The following is a 21,473-nucleotide window of genomic DNA, read 5'->3' on the forward strand; positions in this document are numbered from 1 at the left end:
CATGAAAAGTGCTCTGTGAAAAACGTCTGTTTGACTGTTGGTTTGGAGTGTGCATGTACAGCTGTCCCCCCACCAGGCGAGTCCAGGTGAGTCTCTACCTGTGTGTCCCCCACCAGGTGAGTCTCTACCTGTGTGTCCCCCACCAGGTGAGTCTCTACCTGTGTGTCTCCCACCAGGTGAGTCTCTACCTGTGTGTCCCCCAACAGGTGAGTCTCTATCTGTGTGTCCCCCACCAGGTGTTCCCCACCAGGTGAGTCCAGGTGTCTCTACCTCTGTGTCCCCACCACCAGGTGTGTCTCTACCTCTGTGTCCCCACCACCAGGTGAGTCTCTACCTGTGTGTCCCCCCCCAGGTGAGTACGGGTGTGCCCCCCACCAGATAAGTCCGGGTGTACCCCCCACCAGATGAGTCCGGGTGTGTCCCCCACCAGGTGAGTCCGGGTGTGCCCCCCACCAGGTGAGTCCGGTTGTGTCCCCCACCAGGTGAGTCCAGGCGTGTTGTGTACCTGTGTGTTCGGGGCCGGGGGCCCCGCGGGGCTCCAGGGAGCTCTGGAAGGCCCACTCCGCTCCCATTCCGGCCTCCAGAGACCAGCCGCAGAGGGACGAGAAGTCAAAGTCACAGGCGAACCACAGGTACTCTGAAGGGACAGAGGGAGAGACAGGTAAGGACCACAGAGAGAATACCTTTAGACCCTAGACACTAAACACACTGCTCACATGGAGGAGAGCAGTAGACGTAGAGTGAGAGGATAGAGGATTTGAGGGAAGAAGTAGAGACATTTTTGAGAGAGAGACATTAAGAATGTATATATCTCCTCAACACATACAGTGTTGAGGAGATATTTTCCACAAACCAGCTCCAGAAGAAACACAAGTTTAGAGTTAGGAGAGAGGTTGACTTAGACCAGAGAGAGAGAGAGAGAGAGAGAGAGAGAGAGAGAGAGAGAGAGAGAGAGAGAGAGAGAGAGAGAGAGGTTGACTTAGACCAGAGAGAGAGAGAGAGCAAGAGCGAGGAAGAGGAAGAGGGAGAGGGAGAGGGACAGAGAGAGAGAGAGAGAGAGAGAGAGAGAGAGAGAGAGAGAGAGAGAGAGAGAGAGAGAGAGAGAGAGAGAGCGGGGAGAGAGAAGACGAGAGAGAGCGAAAAAGAGAGAGAGAGAGGGAGAGATCTGATGAACGGATTGAGCACAAGGTTCAGAGGAAGAATGGTTCACAGTTTAGGGTGTGGCGCCTCTAAAATTAAGATAAGAGGAAGAACAAAGAAGAGCAGGACTACATTTCCCAGCCTGCAGTGGTTCACCACAGGCAGGCAGCTGTAGATCCTGGAAACTGAAACACTGCGTTGCGGTGAGGGGAGCTAGCAGCCCACCAAGCTAACTTTTGCGATGCGCTGACTGGGCTTATTCAGTCCTGGGAGACCCTCAAACACAGTAACACACACAGTAACACACACAGTAACACACACACACACAGTTAAAGACACACAATTAGACACAGACACATTCACATAAACATGCTCATAAACACAGACACATATAGACACACCAACACACACTGACACACTCACAACCACACACACTGACACACTCACACCGACCCCCCCCCCCCCCCCCCCCCCCCCCCCCCCCCACACACACACACACACACACACACACACACACACACACACACACACACACACACACACACACACACACTCACTACGTCCCTCTGTTTTATCGCTTCTTTCTTCATCATCACATTTTTTTTGCCATTGTCCAAACAATGCAGCAAAACAACACAGGTCCTCCGCATGAGATAATATAGATTATATAAGAGGAACAGGAGAGAGAAGAGGGGAGAGGAGAGGAGAGGAGAGTTGAGAGGAGAGGAGGGGAGAGGAGAGATGAGAGGAGAGGAGAGGAGAGGAGAAGAGAGGGAAGGAGAGGAGAGGAGAGGAGAGGAGAGGAGAGGAGAGGAGAGGAGAGATGAGAGAAGGGGAGGAGATGAGAGGAGAGGACAGAGGAGAGGAGAGAAGAGAGGGGAGAGTTCTCACCTGGTATGTCTGCCAGCTCCGTTGCCTCGGTAACACCTGGCAGAGACAGATGGGCACAGCCAGAGAAAGGTCAAAGGTTAAGAGGAGGCTGGTGTGGAGGCCAACAGGAAGAAACTTATAGAGATTGATAGAACTCTTCATTCAACAGCCTGCCACGTCCGGCTGTCGTGTAAAAGTTACTTTAAATAAAACGTGTTAAAACCTGACACACAGAAAGAAACTAGGATTAAACCAAATAGGTCAAAGTTTAGATTGTGAGGCCTGTGAGTTTTAAACAGTGAGAATGTGTTTGAACGTCACCACAGATGGAAACCCACGAGGGCCGTGCCTGGTCTCCCCAGGGGGTGAGCGCTGGGACTCAGACACAAGATGTTTCTAAACCGCTAGAAGCAACACCCGTACAACACGCAGACGCGGCCCTCCTTTGGTTACCGTGGTAACAGAGTCAGGGGAAACAACCGAGGACCGCGGCACGGCGATGGAGCCAAACATAAATTCACCATGGTAACGTGGGAGGGGGGTGATGATGTCACACGCTGTATTTCAATGTCATCAGCAATATTTCACACACAGCAGACCGTCAAAGATTTAGAGGAGATGAGGAGAGGAGAGGAGAAGAGGGGAGAGGAAAAGAGAGGAGAGAGGGGGGAGAGGAGAGAGGAGGAGAAGGTAGAGGAGAGGAAGGAAGAGAGAGATAGAGGGTAAAGCAGAAAGGAGAAGGAGGAGATCTAGGTGTGTACCTGCAGTATGGTCGTAGTCCTCCGTCCCTCCCCCACAGTTCGCTCCCTCCTCACATCCGGCAGTAGGGGGCAGGGTGGGACTCGGCTCCACCTCCTCCTCTGTCCCGGGGGAGGTGACCGGGCCCCCCGTGGTGGCCCCAAACGTGGAGGCCCCCCCGGCCACCGTGGTGACCAGCGCTACAGTGGAGGGAGGCAGGGTGGTGGGCTCTGGGGGGAGAGAGAGAGTCAGGGAGAGAGAGAGAGAGAGAGAGAGAGAGAGAGAGAGAGAGAGAGAGAGAGAGAGAGAGAGAGAGAGAGAGAGAGAGAGAGAGAGAGAGAGAGAGAGAGAGAGAGAGAGAGAGAGAGACCAAGAAACCAAGAGATTAAGATGCATCCTTCATTGAGACCGATAGATAGATAGGTAATGGATACAATTATCTCTAATCTAGTCTGCAGTTTAGTTAGTTTGTAAACGTTCATCTGAATCAAATCCCATCCATAACCTAACATGTATTCTAATCCCAACTCTAGTCTAACATGTACAGTACTGTGATTCATCACTGGGCGACGGGCTCCCAGTGGGACCAGTGCTCCCAGTGGGACCAGTGCCTCACCGTCAAGGTCACAGCCCAGCACTTCCAGCCGGAGCCCCAGGCCCTCCGAGGTGGCCCTCTCTGGGTACAGCCTGACGTAGCGAGCCTGCAGCAGGGTGCCGAACGCACGCAGCTCCGGGGTGTCGTGGTTCTGGTTCCCAGCAAACGCCTACACACGGGACACAGCAGGGCTTTTACTTTGAAAAACGAAACCTGACGAGGGTGTCAAAGTAAAAGCGTTGTGACAGGACTGCTGTTTATAGCGTACTGGGGGGCAAACAGAGCGGGTGTTGTACTGCAGACTAGAGCATTTATTTTGAAGAATAACATGACCAAGCTTTCAAAATAAAAGGATTGTGACAGGACTGCTATTTCTAGACAGAGGGGAGAGGACCTTGTGGCGCATACTCATTTATTTTAAAGATAAACATATACCATTTCAAAGTAAAAGCATGTTAGTTTTCCTACTTCTTCTACTGCTGCTGCTATCGACACTGCGACTGACCTGGGCTAATGAAGAAAATGATACTTTGTTTTTGTGAATAACAGTCTTCTAAATGAGGCGATGTCATGCAGGGCTCCGAACCGGTTCAAGGAACGAAAACAAAAACCGAAAACAAAAACCGGAAACGAACTGAGTTTTACAAGGAACGGAAACGGAAACGAAAACCAAATGGTCTTCAACTGTTCCGGAACAGAAACGTTATTCTGAAATCCCCAAAACCGGTTAATAACGTTAAAAAATATATATTTGCGGTTACCGCGTTCACTTCGCCGCCCGCTAAGCTCAGTTGTCACAAATTCCCACCACCACCCTGGCGAGAGGCGATTTGGAAGCAACAGTTGCACTGAGCTCTATCTTCGACAAAGGTAACGTGAGCTAAATTAACCGAGTCCACTATAACGCCTTTGCATTGTTTCTTGTTGTTAGGTGTGCCCTTAATCTGCGTCCGCGTCCAAGTTTCATTGACATGACCAAACAGCCCGCCCGCTCCCTGATAACAGCCCTCATTGCTATTATCTACACACAGCTATTTGATAAATGCCAGATTATAAAACACGCATTTCAAAAATTGAGTCTGACTGTCAATAACAATGCGGGACAATGCGGGACGTGACACATCTGGTCACCCTATATCGACCTCAAAAATAGACTAGGCCCAATAACACTGCCTGAACGTTAAGAACAAACGTTATTTTTAGAGCTGTCAAGCGATTAAAATATTTAATCGTGATTAATCGCATTAATGTCATAGTTAACTCTAATTAATCGCGATTAATCACAAATTCTTTTTCTATGCTAAATATCCCTTGATTTTTTTGTCCCATAATTCTTCTCATTTTAATTCTCTTATCAACATGGTGAAGTGCATCGGCTTGCCTTGTGCAAATGATTTTTATTGATAACAACATTGGCATATACACTGAGCAAAACAGGACGATACAAAAAAGGAGCCTATAGTGCAATTAAACGACTGCTTTGAACAAATGTCATTTGAACATAGCAGTCAGGCTACTGCTTCTTTGTTTTGAGCCAATAATTGCGTTAATCGCGCGATAAAAAATTTAACGCCGTTAAATTTGGTTTGCGTTAACGCCGTTAATAACGCGTTTAACTGACAGCTCTAGTTATTTTACGTTCCAAACCGGTTCAGGAACGATATGTTGGTGGCGGAACGCAAGAACGAAAACGTTAAATATACCGGTTCCGTTCGGAGCGGAACGATTGAAAAATAATTTCGTTTTCAAGCCCTGAAGTCATGTTAACATGATTACCAGCCTTACCTCAAAGCACACCAAGATCCCACTAGACTGGGGTTGTGGGTTCGAGGCCTGTTTGAGGAGTCACCCTTTAAAGGCTCTCGGAGGCTTTCAGAGTTTACTCCTACAAGCTCGTTTAACACCGCTAGTCCTCACTGCACCACACGCCTTCCTTAATGACCGCCTGCAGGCACACACAACGTGTACGTCTGTGTGTGCGTGCGTTTATGTGTGTGCGTTCTTCCACAAGAATGTATTGATACTGTTTACGCTGAGATGGGAGAGAGAGAGAGAGAGAGAGAGAGAGAGAGAGAGAGAGAGAGAGAGACAGGGAGGGACAGTGAGCGAGACAGAGAGCGATAGACAGAAAGACAGATAGACAGAGAGAGATAGAGGGATAGATGTTGCCTATAGTAACACCATGTTTCTCACTGGAAAGTGCCAACGCAGGACAATAAAGAGGAATAGAACACAAGAGCAAAAGAAGAAGTCATTTTTGAATGACACACACATGCACACAGACACACATACACAGACACACACACACATACACACATGCACACAAACACCCTTCTGTAGAGCCAGGGCCTCAAACCCTAGAAACCTCAGCCTTCATCTCTCGCCCTTTGGAGGTTTGGAGAGATATTAAAAGACACAGGGAGGGCCCCACAGACAGAGAGAGAGATAGAGAGAGAGACAGAGAGAGACAGAGAGAGACAGAGAGAGAGAGAGAGAGAGACAGAGAGAGGGAGAGAGACAGAGACAGAGAGAGAGAGAGAGAGAGAGAGAGAGAGAGAGAGAGAGAGAGAGAGAGAGAGAGAGAGAGACAGAGAGAGAGAGAGAGAGAGCGAGAGAGAGAGAGAGAGAGAGAGAGAGAGAGAGAGAGAGAGAGAGAGAGAGAGAGAGCGAGAGAGACTAGGGTTAAGTGTTGTCTTTAGACTTATATCTGCAGTGTGTCTGTCATCTTGAACTAATGACAGACAGACAGCGATGACATCATCAGGGCAGACGGAGGAGCAGGAAGCTCGCTTTTAAAACTAACCCAATTTCCCCTGACATGTCCGAGAGGAGATGGCTTTCATCAAACCAATAAATGTTCGACTTAAAGCTGGGATCAGCCAGCTGCTCATCCCATAACCAACACCAATCTCCCTCCCTCCCCTCTCCCCCCTCCCTCCCTTCCCCTATCTCCTACTCTCCCTCCCTCATTCCCTCCCTCCCCCTTTCGCCCCCCCGCCTTCCCAAACTGTAATCAGAGGCTGGCTTTAAAAGATAAACGATAAATAAAGACAATGGATTCTGGACTTGTGATTGGCCGACGAGCCGCAGCCAATTGGAGTAGGCGATCGATGGCGAGTTGAGTGTGTGGTCTGGTTACAGTGGGAGACGTTCCCCGACACCGGCCTCCATTCATTACCCGTAACGCAAGACTCCGCGCTCCACCGTATCCCATCGCCGCGGCGACGCCTCAACGCACACTCAACGGCCTCCATTTTGTTTGAGTTATGTGCGGTGGCCGCAGACGGCGGCGGGCTCCTCTAATGGACGCCGCCCGCTGGAACCCAGAGACGACCTGAAGGCTGGGGCAACTTTAACAGGCTTCGACCCGCTGGATCCCCCATAATGCACTTCTCATTGATCCAGGAAAGGGAGGGAGGGAGCGAGAGGGAGAGAGGGAGAGAGGGGCAGGGAGGGAGGGAGAGAGGGGGATGGAGAGAGAGTAAGGGAGAGAGTGAGAGAGAGAGACAGAAAGAGAGAGAGGGTGATGGAGAGGAGGGAGAGGAGACGGAGAGCCCAGTAGAATCGATGGAGTAACAGTAAAAACACATAATTCCAACTCCACAATTTGATCGGCTGAACTCTGATTTTGAGTATCAGCACATCTGAAGTTGCTGCGCCACTCAGACGCATTTCCATGTTCCTTGAGAACTTCTGATTTCCCCAAGATAATAGTAGTCTTTATCTTATCTTATCTCAGTCCGCCCCCGCAAGGCCCTCAGGCCCCGCCCACAGGGCATCAGCCCCCGCCCCCAATGTTATCAGGCCCGCCCCTTTAGAGGGCCCCACCCTCAGGGAATCAAGCCCCACCCCCGCAGTGTCTCAGGCCCCACCCCCCCATAGTCCCCGCCCCCTAGGGACATTATTATTTTTTTTTAAATAATGTATGATGACTATATGCTCTGTAAGGTGACCTTGGGTGTCTTGAAAGGCGCCTCTAAATTAAATGTATTATTATTTATTATTATTAGGGGACCCACCTTGGGCCGGGTCCCGTTGTGCTCGCGGACCAGGGTCCAGTGCTGGCCGTCCTGGCTGTAGCCCGCCTTGAAGCGCTTCATGAACACGTTGCGGTCGCGGTGCTTCCCGCCCTGGATCAGAACGCCGCTAACCAGCTTGTCCTGGCCCAGGTCCACCTGCAAGGCATCATGGGACATGGATGAGATGCGGTCGGTGGTGGAGAAGACAGAATGAACTGAAGTAACATTACATGTAGCCGTACTTGTACCTGTATCTTTACTATAGCCCTACGTGTGCTACCTGTAGCCCTGCGAGTGCTACTTGTAGCCCTACGTATGCATACCTGTAGCCTACAAGTGCTACCTGTACGTATGCTACCTGTAGCCTACGAGTGCGTACCTGTAGCCTACGAGTGCTACCTCTAGCCCTACGAGTGCTACCTGTAGCCCGACGAGTGCTTACTGTAGCCCTATGTGTGCTAAGTCTAGCCCTGCGTGTGCTGCCTACGAGTGCTACCTGTAGCCCTACGACTGCTACCTGCAGCCTAAAGGCCTATTTAGGGTCGTTTTAGACGCAGAGACGTAAGCACGTAATTTACACAAGGGACTTGTTTTAGACAAGTTTTGATTTACGGTTCCCGTAAGGTTCCTTAAGGATTGCGCGTGTTGCAAGGGGATTCTCCGCCAGAACAGTAGGGGGAGCAACGAACGAATCTGTGGGCGTGGAAGTGGAAATCGCTGGCTTGTTTATATTTATAATCATAGCCTCGGAAACGTATTCTCAGCAGGGGGTGCTGGAAAAAAAAACTCAGCCTGGACTAGACTCGCAACTCGCAACATTGATAAAAAAAAGATACATAGCAGCGCAGCTCAATTACACCAGTGCATGCGCGCACAGTCGAAAATCGATCGTTGTGTTCACATTCAGCTGCTCACAGAACAAGTTTAGCGCGCCACCGCTCCCCTCACACTTTTTCATGTAACTTTTTTTCAGCACTAGGTCATATGAGCATTAAATAAATGCTGCGTCTCAAAATGCCTTGGACAGCAGCGACGATGACCCGCTTTGCCACGGGCCGAAACAGTGCGGAGCGACCACAGCCAGAGCGAACACAGCAGGGCAGAGGAGTGTCAGGAATAGTCTTTTGTGTACACATCAGTACGGCCTATTTGCACTACTGTTTAGTGGCAATGCAGTGTTTTATTCTATGCCTTTTAATTTTCGTATATTATTTCAATGAATACAATTTATTTATTTATAAAAACAAGATCTGCTCTTCAAATCTTTTTTCCAAACATAGGTCGGGTTTGTGTTTATATTCGGACCAATACGGTACAGCGGGCGCTCACATGACGTTAAGCATTTCCTGGTGCATAATGTGACGCTTCAGAACCTAAAATCCCGTTTCTCCCCGTTGACACAACACATAACTGGCGTTTTCAGAAATCTCCACTTTGGCCGGAGTTTTTAGAAATAATCGTTTTCTGTGATAAGACAGGGCCTCAGACAGGGGGTGCGGCAGCACCCCCAGCATCCCTACTTCCCGCGGTACTGTTTATAATTATCATAATTCGTTCTTGTGTTTTCTTCTTCTCCTTCTTCAAAATTCTTCAGTCGCTTCTGTCACGGCCTTTTAAAAATGGCGCTATTATGCTGTAAAACCGGAAATGTGAGACTCCTGAAAGGATGTGGTTGGCTGGCCAATCACAGTCTTTGCGAGCTGCGTAGGGCCGTAGTGTTTTAGTCGCATAGTCAGGAATTTGGGCCGACGCACTTAAGCACGTAAGGGGGGATATTTTACCGCGCAAGGGGGGGTTATGTATCTTACGTGCTTACGCGTTACGTCTAAAACAGAGCATATATCGGCCTTAAGGGTGCTACCTGTAGCCCTACATGTGCTAAAGCTCTACTTTTGCTACCTGTAGCCTATGAGTGGTACATGTAGCCCTACCAGTGGAACCTGTAGCCCTACGAGTACTACCTGTAGCCTACGGGTGCTACCTGTAGCCCTACTTGTAATACAGCCTTATGTGTGCGTACCTGCAGCCACTCATTCTTGAAGGGCTGTTTGGTCTGCAGCTGGGTCCAGCCCGATCGTCCGGTCAGCAGCCTTGAGTTCTCAGGTACCCAGCCGCGGTCGGCGTGGGACGAGGCCACGATCTGGGCATCGGTGATCTGGCCCGACACCATGCCTAGCATCCCGGAGCATGGGTAGTCTGAGTGGAGGAGACAGGGGCGGGGTCAGGCTCAAAGGGGTAGTGGTTGTGGCAAGAGGGGTGTGGCTAGGACAAGAGGGTTGTGGTTATGCCAAGAGGGGCGTAGTTAGGACAAGAGGGGTATGGCTAGGACAAGAGGGACGTGGTTAGGAGAAGAGGGGCGTGGTAAGGACAAGAGGGGCGTGGTTAGGATGGTAAAAACCTGCTAAGGGGGCAGGGCTTGTTTTACCTGAGGTTTTCACTGACTGTTTGGGCCGGGACATGTTCTACCTGAGGCTTTAATTGACCGTTTGGGGCGGGACTTGTTCTACCTGTGGTTTTAACTGACTTTAGGGCGGGACTTGTTCTACCTGAGGGATTGAATCACAGTTGGGGGCGGGATTACGTTTTGACAGACAGGTAAAGGGGTGGGGCCTGTCCTACCTGAGGGGTTGACTGACAGGTGAGGGGGCTGGGCTTGTCCAACCTGAGGTTTTGACTGACAGGTGAGGGGGGCGGGGCTTACCTGAGGTTTTGCAGCCGTAGATCTCGAAGCGCATGCAGATGCCTTGCTCCCAGGACATGGGGCGGATGCGGACGTAGCGCGCCAGCGTCTGCTTGGGCAGGAAGGCGCGAACCTCGTCTGTAGGGTTCAGGTTACCCTGGAAGATCTGAGAGAGAGAGAGAGAGAGAGAGGTTAGAACACAGGGAGAGAGAGAGAGCTAGAGACAGAGACAGAGACAGAGACAGAGACAGAGACAGAGAGAGAGAGAGAGAGAGAGAGAGAGAGAGAGAGAGAGAGAGAGAGAGACCTTCTGCTTGGAGTCCTCCTTGATGGTGAGCCAGTCCTCCCCGTTGGAGCTCAGGTCCACCTTGTAGGAGCGGACGTAGTAGCGCTTCTTGGTCTCCTTGGAGATCGCCCCCTGGGTGCCCACCGCCGACACGTAGCGCAGGAAGCCAAGGTCCACCTGGGGCGAGAGAGAGAGAGAGAGGTTAACTCAGACTTGACAGAGAGAGAGAGAGAGAGGTTCGACCAGAGAGAGCGAGGTTAACTCAGACCAGAGAGAGAGAGAGAGAGGTACACTCAGACCGGAAAGAGAGAGAGAAGTTCACTTCGGCCCGAGAGAGAGATAGAGAGCAGGAGAAAGGGAGAGAGAGAGAAGTGGGGCAACTGAAGGAATTTAACCTCTAACCTGCTAGCACCAACCGGTAGCCGCTCTAGCAGCCGGGAGACTTTTAAACCAACACATCTAAACCGACTGCATCAGCTGAATGAAGAACCACCGCATGGTGAAACCATGTGGATCAACAGATCAGAGTCCCACTCTGCACTGCGGCAGTCTGTCTGTCTGTCTGTCTGTCTGTGTTTGTGTCTGTCTGTCTGTGTTTGTGTCTGTCGCTCTTCGTAGGCCTAGCTCCTCTTCTTCTGTGGATTTGGTTCCCAGCGTGTTTTCAGACCCAACCCTTCCAGGGGCAGCACTCATGTTTACCCGTCGGCCCTCTGGGTTCCTCCAGAGCTGACGGAGGTCTGGTTTCTCCTCGGCTGCGGTGGGACCGGGGGCTTTGATTTCACAGCTGTGTGGCATTAGGGCAGACCCACACACGGCCCAGCCTGCTGACACCGCGCACCGCCCGGCCGCGGACACCAGCAGCACAAAGAGAGCCTGTGGAGGCTGGAGAGCCAGAGCGCTGACAAGATCTGGGACCGCCTGAACCGCGCATCAGAGACGGAGGGTCTGCTCTCTGTTGGAGAGCAGAACCGCTCTTCTGCTCGTCCACACACGGACGTTTCAGATTGAGGTAAGAGTAAAAACACACAAGAACCATGTGATATATCTATACGCTACTCAATTGACACAGTTTTATATACTTATTCTTTGATCTCTTTCTAGTTCCTGTTTCTCTCCAATTACTTTCTGCCGTGACCCCTTACCTTCCAGTCTGGGATTCATAAAGTAAGCCTTATCTTATCTCTTAGACTTAAAATAAGGTATCCTCTCCCAGGACCAGGCGAGCGTTATTTGTGTTTGTTCCAGCGTTGTTTGTGTTTGTTCCCAGCGTTATTTGTGTTTGTTCCAGCGTTGTTTGTGTTTGTTCCCAGCGTTATTTGTGTTTGTTCCAGCGTTGTTTGTGTTTGTTCCCAGCGTTGTTTGTGTTTGTTCCAGCGTTGTTTGTGTTTGTTCCCAGCGTTGTTTGTGTTTGTTCCAGCGTTGTTTGTGTTTGTTCCCAGCGTTGTTTGTGTTTGTTCCCAGCGTTGTTTGTGTTTGTTCCCAGCGCTGCTTGTGTTTGTTCCCAGCGTCGCTCCACACTGAGGAGGCTGAATGCGTCTAAAATAGCTCCTCCTCATGGAGTTCTGCGGAGGAGACCTTCCCACTGCTCCGCTCTCTTCTTGTTTTCTTCCCAGCGGGACTTTGGGGGTTTTCCCTTCGGGGTTTAATGACTTTGGGTCCAGAAGAGATGCCGGCGTCGACTCTTGTGTGAATCGCAGCCTGCTGGCCTTAATTGATGCATGTGTTGTTTAGACGTTATTTATGTTTCGCAGCTTTGGTGGTTGGAGTCGTATGTGCTCTTGTGGCTCAGAGCTGAGCAGACGAGTGTTTAGAAGTTAGAACGCGTTTAGAATCGGTTCTGAACCGTGGTTGGGCGCGGTCTGGATCGATGGACTGCGGCTGTAATCGATTTAAGTTTTGGGCGATCGACGGACATCCTGGCATTCCGACAAGCGAGACTAAAGGAGACTCCACAAAGCACTTCCTGACGATAACAGGATGCTGTTGTTTTTGTTCCTTCCTCCGCCTCACAGACAGTGGCAAGAGCTGTGGCAAGCTGGGATCTAGTTGGAAGGTTCCAAGGGTGGAAAGAAGGGGAAAGCACCCCAGATATTCTACTAGTGTTGAGAAACAAAGCGATTCTTTCCCCTTGGAAGGAGAGCGATGGAGAATGTTGACGCTGTAGAGTCTAAACACTGCAGACAGAGTGTTGACACCGTGCTCCTGAGCCAGAACCTTCAGGATGATCTGAGCTCCAGGGCGATGGGAGGTTGAACTCTGTGGTTTGTTTCCCTGCTCTCTGAACACCGTCCCTGGGGTAACCACACCGGGCTGGGGGGGGGGGAGGTGGTAGCGGTGGCCCCGGAGACTTTACAAGGTGTTGAAGGTGCTGAATGAGCTCCATAAACACAGGCCACTTAAAGACCTGGTTGGGGTTAAGCTGGCCGGGTTACGGGGTTAAAGTCACCCGCTTACGGGGGGAGCTGGGCTTGGATGTGCGGCTCAGAGCTAACTCCAGTTGGTTTAGATCAACACCAGAATCCTAACACATGTCCTCTCGTTTCCATTGAGTTTCTCAGAATCATGAGGAGCATAATCAATGACAGCAGGGCATATCTGGTCACAACAACATAGCAACATCTGAATATAATCAACACAAACTCAGAGATGTGTTTGACCGATGAACGCTGACCTCCACGAATTTACGGTGAGAGTCCTCAGACGCTCTGACCAGTCCAACAAGGTTTGGTCTTGGTTTGAAGTTCCCTGCCCCAAATTTGGACACCAAACTCTCTCCCCTCAGTAAAGACAGCCCCCCCCCCACTCCCATCCTAGCCTCAAGGTGATGTGATCTCCAGATGTGGTGAGAAGCTCTTCCTGATGGCGTCAGAGTCTCTCCTAAGACAAACGTCTCTCTGGGAGACGGGACGTCTATAAATACTCTGGGGGGAAGGAAACCCTTCCTCGTCTTACCTCACAGCTCTCAATAACATGTCAATCACCACCCTCCAACCTCCCCCCACTCCCCTCCTCCCCCCACTAGCAGCTCCTAGCGTCCACCATGTGGCGGTGCCTTCAGAGCCACGGTCTGAACACTAACGTCTGGAACACACTGGCTCTTCTGATGCACTGCCGTCCTCTAAAGCAGACACATTTCTCCTGACTTCATATCTCCATCTCAGAGAGGAGGAGATATGAAGGTCTGGTGTCTCCTCCTCCCTGAAACCTCAAAGGTTGCACCAATCCAACAAACATGTACATCTTTCTTGACATGAATAATAAACTGATTATACTAAGATAAGGCAATGAAAATCTGTCTGAAGTCATGGGCCACATCCAGCTCGTTGGGCTAGGCTAGGTGTATGATTCTCGTCTTGGGTGCGAGAGGTCCCGGGTTATATACAGCTATTTATTGTTAAATGATATACTATACAATAACTATAAAAAAATTCTGTCATCATCCGCTGATAATGGCTCAGGCCTTTTTCTTGTGATTTTCATGATATTGTAATCAATCCTGGTTATTAATCCTGTTTTTTTTATATTTATGTCTATGTTTTTTTTCATCTTTTATGTTTTTTATGTTTTCACAATTGTTATTTTGCTGTACGTTTATTCTTGCTATTCTGCCTTGTTTATGTATTCCTATTCTTCGCTTGCTCTTGTTGTATGTCTGAGTAGCTGTATGTTAACCCTGCAGGTACCTGTTGCTGCCTTGTTGTATGTCTGTACAGCTGTGTTTTGTGCTGTTGCCTCTCTAACCTATCCTTTCTCATTTCCCCTTTCCCCTTCTCGCCCAAGAAGCTTGTGCTTTTTGTCAGGCCATCACTGTAAATAAGAACTTTTTCTCAATGGTCTGCCAGGTTAATTAAAGGTAAAATAAAAATAAAATAAAATAAGCCATTCATCACCGTCCAGCCCGGTGTCTTCTAGCGGTCCCTCAGCCCCACTCGATTGGTCCTGAGAGAGCCGTTAGCGGTAGCACTAAAGCTCACTTCCTGTATACTTCCTGTTTCTCCGGTCACAGGAAGGAGAGGAGAGGTCCAGCGCTTTGGGAGACTTCCTGTATGAGTTCCTGTTTCATATAATCACCCTGGAGGTCCCTGGGTTCACAATCACCAGGGGGTTGCAGAGAATAGCGTCTCTATAGGGGCAGCTGAACTCTAAACTGGGTCGTACGCTGAAGATGGAGGGGTGGGGGGGGGTGGGGTACCTGGATCCACTCCTTGATGCTGTCGTCGGAGGGGGTCCAGCCGTTCTCCTGGTAGTTGAGGCGGGACCGCTCTGGAGACCAGTTGTCGTTGTACTGGGAGGAGGCGGTGATCTGGTCCGGGGACACCTCTCCCGACTCCATGCCCAGCGCCCCCATGCACGCAAAGTCTGTAGGGGGCCACAGGGCAACTTTAAAAAAGAAAACCTGTAAACTTTACCGACGCAGACACAGGAGCACACGCGCTGGAAGAAAGCCTGAAGAAAAACTTTATCGACACAGACACAGGAGCACACGCGCTGGAAGAAAACCTGAAAAAACGTTATCGACGCACACAGCAGAACGTGCCTGGAAGAAAACCTGAAGGAGATCTTTATCGACACGGCACAGGAGAGCGACTCTGGATATGTTGAACCTCAGAAACCTTTAGACTATCGACACGGCGGGACTCAGGCTGTGTTTATTGACCAACACACACAGAGCCGGTCTATAGGAGACCACAGGATCAATAACACGTCTGCATCTATAGGTCATCAGCTTCAATAACATCTGCATCTACAGGTCGTCAGCGTCTGGATAAAACACTTTCACCAAGATGACCTCAAGTCACTCCAGACCAGTTCAGTCGACGGGAGACTTTGAAAGAGCAAACAAGTCTGTTTGGATTTAGGTCATTATTTAAGTCATTTAGCAGATGGCTTTATGACCAGGTAGGGGTCAGGGGTCATCTAAGGAGGCCTACAGGTAGACCGTGGACCTGGGGGATGGACCCAGAGCCCTCGGTCTGGGGGACCAACACCCTGACCACTGGACTACCCTGCACCCCCACAGGTAGGTCTAGCAGGTCTGTCAGCGTGCAGGGGTGGGTCTGGTCCCAGACCTCTGGGGGGGTGTGAGGGGGAGTGTGGTGGAGGGGGGAGGCCCCGGAGCCTCTCCCCCGCAGGGGCCCGTTAAGACCTCTGGTACCCCACCCGAGTTCACATCAGGGTCATGAGACACACACACACACAGACACAGACACACACACACACGAACACACACACACACACACACACACACACACACACACACACACACACACAGCCCATGACTGCCATCACGTATGCAAACAAACAAAAGCCTGTCAGTCCTCAAGCACACACACAAAAAAAACGACACAACTGACCCCACACTCACACAATAACAAGTCTTATCTCACGCACACACCCCCCCCCCCCCCCCCACACACACATACAGAAGCCTGAAGGCCGGAGGGTTTAGTGGTTAACGGTTAACCTGTCCCCAGGCACCAGGCTGGAGCTCTTTACCTTCCTCTCCGTGCCCAGGCGGGGGGCTCCGCTGGCGGACGGTGTAGTTGGCGGAGAAGCCCTCCTTGGAGATGGCGCTGTCGGTGGTGATGGAGAGGGACAGGATGCCCGTGTAGGACATGACCCGGCCGGGGGACGACTGGCCACAGTAGCGGCCGATGTGGGGACCCACTGGAGGGAGGAGAGGGAGAGAGGGAGGAGGAGGAGGAGAGGGAGAGAGGGAGGAGGAGAGGGAGAGAGGGAAGAGGAAGAGGAGAGGGAGAGAGGGAGGAGGAGGAGAGGGAGAAAGGGAGGAGGAGAGGGAGAGAGGGAAGAGGAAGAGGAGAGGGAGAGAGGGAGGAGGAGGAGGAGAGGGAGAGAGGGAGGAGGAGGAGGAGAAGAGAGGAGAGGGAGCGAGGGAGGGAGAGAACAGGAGAGGAGAGAGGGAGGAGGAGGAGGAGGAGAAGGAGAGAGGGAGGAGGAGAGGGAAGGAGGGAGAAGAGAGGAGAGGGAGCGAGGGAGGGAGAGGAGAGAGGATGGTACAGGAGAGGAGAGAGGAGAGAGGTGGGGGAAGAGGGGAGAGAGGGATGAGGAGAGAGGAGGAATACATGGTGCGTTAGTGCGGTGTCATGCTGGATGTTTCTCGCTGAGTGTATGCTGTCTGGAGCTCTGCCTCGTCTTGTCCTGCTGGAGCTGCTGTCACAGAACACAGAGAACATGACAGCTGCCTCAGCCTCCTCCACTCCCCCCACACGCCACCTCCCTGTCAGCCCCCATCGCCTCCCCCTATCACCCCTCCTTCACCCCCCATCACCCTGCCAGGTGAAGTCCCACCTGGGCACCAGAATAAAGGTTAGACGGCCTCTGGCCGCTAGCTTCTCTACACCTGGGTCGGTACATGGTCTCTCACTCTCTTTCTCTCTAGAATTCACATTTGATAAAGGCTTTATTGCCAGGAAAGTTATTTGCACAATATTGCCAAAGCAATAGCATAATAAAGCGTGAGAGACAATAAAAATGCAATTAAGATAACAAAACAGGTATCGCCCTCTCTCTCTCTCGCTCTCTCCTCATCTCTCTCTCCCTCCTCCCTTCTCCCACTCCCCCCTCCTCCCCCCTCCCTCCCGCCCTCCCTCCCTCCTGGCTGTGCTCTGTGATGTTTGCGTCCCCAGCGTTAGAGGGTGTTTGTTCCAACATGGTGTTAACTTGTGTTAACACTGTGAACCTGCGTGATGGGATATGAACCTACAGCTGTGCCTTGCTCGTTCCTCTGCTGTGTTATCTGGCAGATGCACACGCTACTGCGAAACCAACAGGGACAGGGCAGGACATGAGACACAGCGCACGCACTCTCACACACACACATACATACACACACACACACACACGCACACACACACACACACACACACACACACACACACACACTTACACATTCATACAGACACACACATAGTCATCCATAAAGACATTCATATAGACACACACACATACAGACATTTATACAGGAACACACACACACACACACACACACACAAAAAACCAACACAAACACATACACACACACACACACACACACACAAACATACTGGGGTGTAGTCTTGGCAGCTCTTGAATGCTGGCTCCGTTTTAAAGTGTGCCGGATATCATTTGCTCTGGTCTGTCGTCATGTGCCAGTCACTGGGTGCCCCTCTACACCATGTCAATTAAGTACACACACACATGAGCACACGTGCACACACACACACACACACACACACACACACACACACACACACACACACCCACAAGCACAGACACACACGAGCACAAAGACATACACACACCCAGGAGCACACACACACACACACACACACACACACACACACACACACACACACACACACACACACACACACACACACACACACACACACACACACACACACACACGCACACACACACGAGTGCACACAGGAGCGCCCTTCGGGGATGTGCCCGCTCAGTTGCACAGCATTGTGGGGGATCCTGGTGTTCTAAAAAATGAACAAATATGGTCATCCAGTTGCCATTAACCTGTCTTTCTGCCATGTGATCGGACAAGAGGAAGACTTAAAAATAGCCATTTAACTTAAATCGAAGGTCTTGGTTCACAACAACAACCACAACATCAACAACAACAACAACAACATAAACAACAAGTCCTTGTGTCCAATGTCCCGGTACTGTAAACATGTTGAAGGGTGGTTCCAGGTGTACAGGTGTTCACCAGGTGTTCAGGCGGGCTGTTTACCACCCCGAGCGCGTTGTCACCCACATGCCAGATGACAGATGTCACTCATTTCGTCCCGGAATCAAATTAAATCAAATCAAATTAAATCTCAAATCTGCACTTCACTCCTCTCGGCCGACTCCTGCTCTCCCTGCTGTCCCCCGCCTTCCCTCCTCTCTTCTGTTCTCTCCATCCTCCCAGCTGCTCCCCCCCCCCCCCTACCCAATGCACTCTCTCCATTATCTCTCCCCATTTTCTTCTTTCTTCATTTTTTTGCCTCTCTCTCTCGTTATAAGCTCTCTCTCTCTCTCTCTCTCTCTCTCTCTCTCTCTCTCTTTCTCTCCCTTTCTCTCTCTCTCTCTCTCTCTCTCTCTCTCTCTCTCTCTCTCTCTCTCTTTCTCTCCCTTTCTCTCTCTCTCTCTCCCTCTCTCCCTCTACCTCCTCTACTCTCCCTCTCTCTCAGCTGTATTTCGTAGCAGTTCTCTCTCTCCCTGTATCTCTCTCCTCCCTTTCTTTCTCCCTGTTTGTCTTCTCTCTCTCCCTCCCTCTAACTATCTCTCCCTGACTCCCTCCCCCTCTCTCTCCCTCCTCCCCCTTCTCACCTGCAGGGTAGCCGTCCCAGATCTCCAGCCAGTCGTAGCGGCACTGGGCCCCCGGCGGGGGCGTGGTGTCGGGCTCCATGTCGAAGCTGTGGAACTCCACTACGATCTCAGACATCTTGGGGGCCAGGATCATGAAGGTGCACTCCAGGTTGTTGGGGTACTTGTCCGGGAACCCCGGGGTAGTGATGATCCCCGAGGGGGCCGTGAAGTTACGGGAGCACTCCGGACCTGGGAGGGGGGGGGGGGGGGGGGGGGGGGGGGGATAAAGGGTGGGAGGGTGGGAGAGAGGGGGAGAGAGTGGCACTGTTAGATAGTTACCTAAGATTGATTCTCTCTCAATTAGTACTAATTGGCATAATTAAAGAAACATGTTCACATTGCCAAAGCGCAACCGATAACTGATAATAAATTAATCAAATGAAACAAATGTATATAGAGTATAGATAGAAATAAATAGTTATAAAAAACTCTCTCTCTCTCTAGGAGGGGAGGTTAGGGGCTAGTCTCTGGGGCTCTTATGCTGGTTGTGTGTGTGACTGTATGTGCGTGTGTGTGTTTGCGTGTGTGTTTGTTTCTTCATGCCCTACATTTCACGTCTTTCGTCCAAACATCGATTTGGTGCAGATCTATTCTAGGACGCTGTTTGAAGGATTGAGGCCAGCTAAACCTTTCTATTATAATGATGAATATCCCTTCATAGCCATATTTCAAACTTAATGGTATCCAGTCGTGATCATATTCCACTGACGCGGCCGCTGGTGTATTTATTTCAGGTTTAAGTTGTATTTTTCGTACCGCTCGCTTTGACAGCACGATAAATATATCACACAGTCCATAATGCAACACTAATGCAAACACACACGCTGATCCGTGATAGGTTAGATTCCACCACGGGGGCGGGACTTAGCCAGGCTCCGAGGGTGTTTATTGGCTGTGAGAGCAGAACCTCAGATGGTTTATAGAGCCTGTTAAAGACAGCTAATGGCCCACAATCACATGCTGGGAATGACCACACTTACACTTACACACACACACACACACACACACACACACACACACACACACACACACACACACACACACACACACACACACACACACCCGCGCACACAGACCCACAAAACATATAATTATATTACACCATATATCTATGATTGCCTTTGTGTATCATATTTCCAATGATGCACTGCACATGAATAGGGGTCGTATGAGGTTTATTATATTAAGAATGACTACTCTTGGGTATAATAAATATATAAATTATATTAAGAACGAGGCTGAGGGGGCATTCTGATTGGTTGAATTTAGGTTAAATGTAGGTATGGAGTTTGGGATGTTTAAGTTAAGATTAGGGTAAGACAAGGTCACGTTTAGCTATGAACTAGAGACGGTTGTGTGTAGTGTAGGAAACAGCTGAGCGGTGGTTAAATTCAGCCGAGCGTTTGACTAACTTAAGGTAAGGGTTTGAGCATGAAGCCGATGAACTGATCGGAGCCGGGAGTGTATTTGACTACTCTGCTCCCCAGAATATAGAGTACTATTGAAACAGATCCCAGACAGCAGCCCAACACCAACACGCTTCCATATAAATGCTAAATAGCAGGGAGCCATGACAACGGGAGAAACACTGCCAAGGTATTTAAAACGTCGGAGAGAATCCGACGCTTCTGCCAACCGCTGAAACCAGAAGTCACCGCATAGTGTCGGAGTTTAGGGAGGAATTACTGAACAAGATCCACTTTCTGCTGTTTAGTGTTTTAGTTATTCTACTGCAAGGGTTAGGGGTTCATTTCCTGTCAACCTCAACTGGTGGAGCAAGGCACTAACACTAGCAGGGTTAGGGGTTCATTTCCTGTCTACCTCAACTGGTGGAGCAAGGCACTAACACTGCCACGGTTAGGGGTTCCATCTCCACTGGGCCAGCAGGAATCGTACCAACGCTGTGGAGAGAGCATGTACTTCTATACTATCTATACAGAATAACATGAGTGTTGTCGGTAATGTTAAACAGGGGTGGGGCTACAGGAGGACCCGCCCCAAAGTGTGTCCTCAGCATGGTCACATGACCGCCACAAATCAGTTGATGTTTAGAAAGGTCTGGGTGAGGCGACGCTGACGGGGGCAAAGGTCACCAGAGGTGTATGTGTGTTTGTGTGTGTGCGTGTGCGTGTGTGTGAGTATGTGGGAGGGTCCAAGCCAGATGTGACCTCAGAGTCTTGCAGGAATGCTTCTGAACATCAAACAGGATAAAGCACACACAGACACAGGCATGCACTCACGCACACGCACATCCAGAGAAAAGAGGAATGCATGAATACATATATACTCTCCCTCGGCGCACGCACACATACTCCGACACACACACACACACACACACACACACACACACACACACACACACACACACACACACACACACACACACACACACACACACACACACACACACACACCTGGTTCTCTGGCAGCTTGCTGTAACTCAGGATCATTAAACTACATGATGGATGGAGACACCATAAGGTGTGTTTGTGTTTGTGCGTATGTTTATGTATGAGTGTGTGTGTGTGTGTGTGTTTATGTGTGTTGGTGTTTGTGTATGTGTGTGTTTGCTTGTGTACGTGTGTGTGTGTGTGTGTGTGTGTGTGTGTGTGTGTTTGTGTATGTGTGAGTGTGTGGGGGTTTGTTTATGTGGGTTTGTTTAGGTGTGACTGTGGGAAATTATTTTATTTTAGAAAGTGGTTTGAATTGGGATTGTGTTTCTCTCCCTCTCTCTCTGAAGCACATGGTCTCAGATCACAGACTGAGAAGGTGGGAGAG

At 50.3% G+C, this 21,473-nt stretch overlaps 1 protein-coding gene across 1 annotated transcript in view; it reads right to left on the reverse strand.

Moving 5' to 3' along the window:
* Positions 1–21,473, reverse strand: part of LOC115548771 (neuropilin-1a) — a gene marked incomplete at its 5' end in the record, with an annotated part of 29,219 nt that overhangs the window by 5,144 nt on the left and 2,602 nt on the right. Inside the window, 11 exon segments of the mRNA XM_030363603.1 lie at positions 506–637; positions 2,032–2,067; positions 2,772–2,978; positions 3,365–3,512; positions 7,363–7,518; positions 9,383–9,558; positions 10,064–10,208; positions 10,350–10,505; positions 14,521–14,687; positions 15,825–15,995; positions 18,657–18,884. Of these exon segments, the coding sequence (XP_030219463.1) occupies positions 506–637; positions 2,032–2,067; positions 2,772–2,978; positions 3,365–3,512; positions 7,363–7,518; positions 9,383–9,558; positions 10,064–10,208; positions 10,350–10,505; positions 14,521–14,687; positions 15,825–15,995; positions 18,657–18,884 (1,722 nt within the window).

This window comes from Gadus morhua, chromosome 8, assembly GCF_902167405.1.
Source record: "Gadus morhua chromosome 8, gadMor3.0, whole genome shotgun sequence".
NCBI lineage: Eukaryota > Metazoa > Chordata > Actinopteri > Gadiformes > Gadidae > Gadus > Gadus morhua.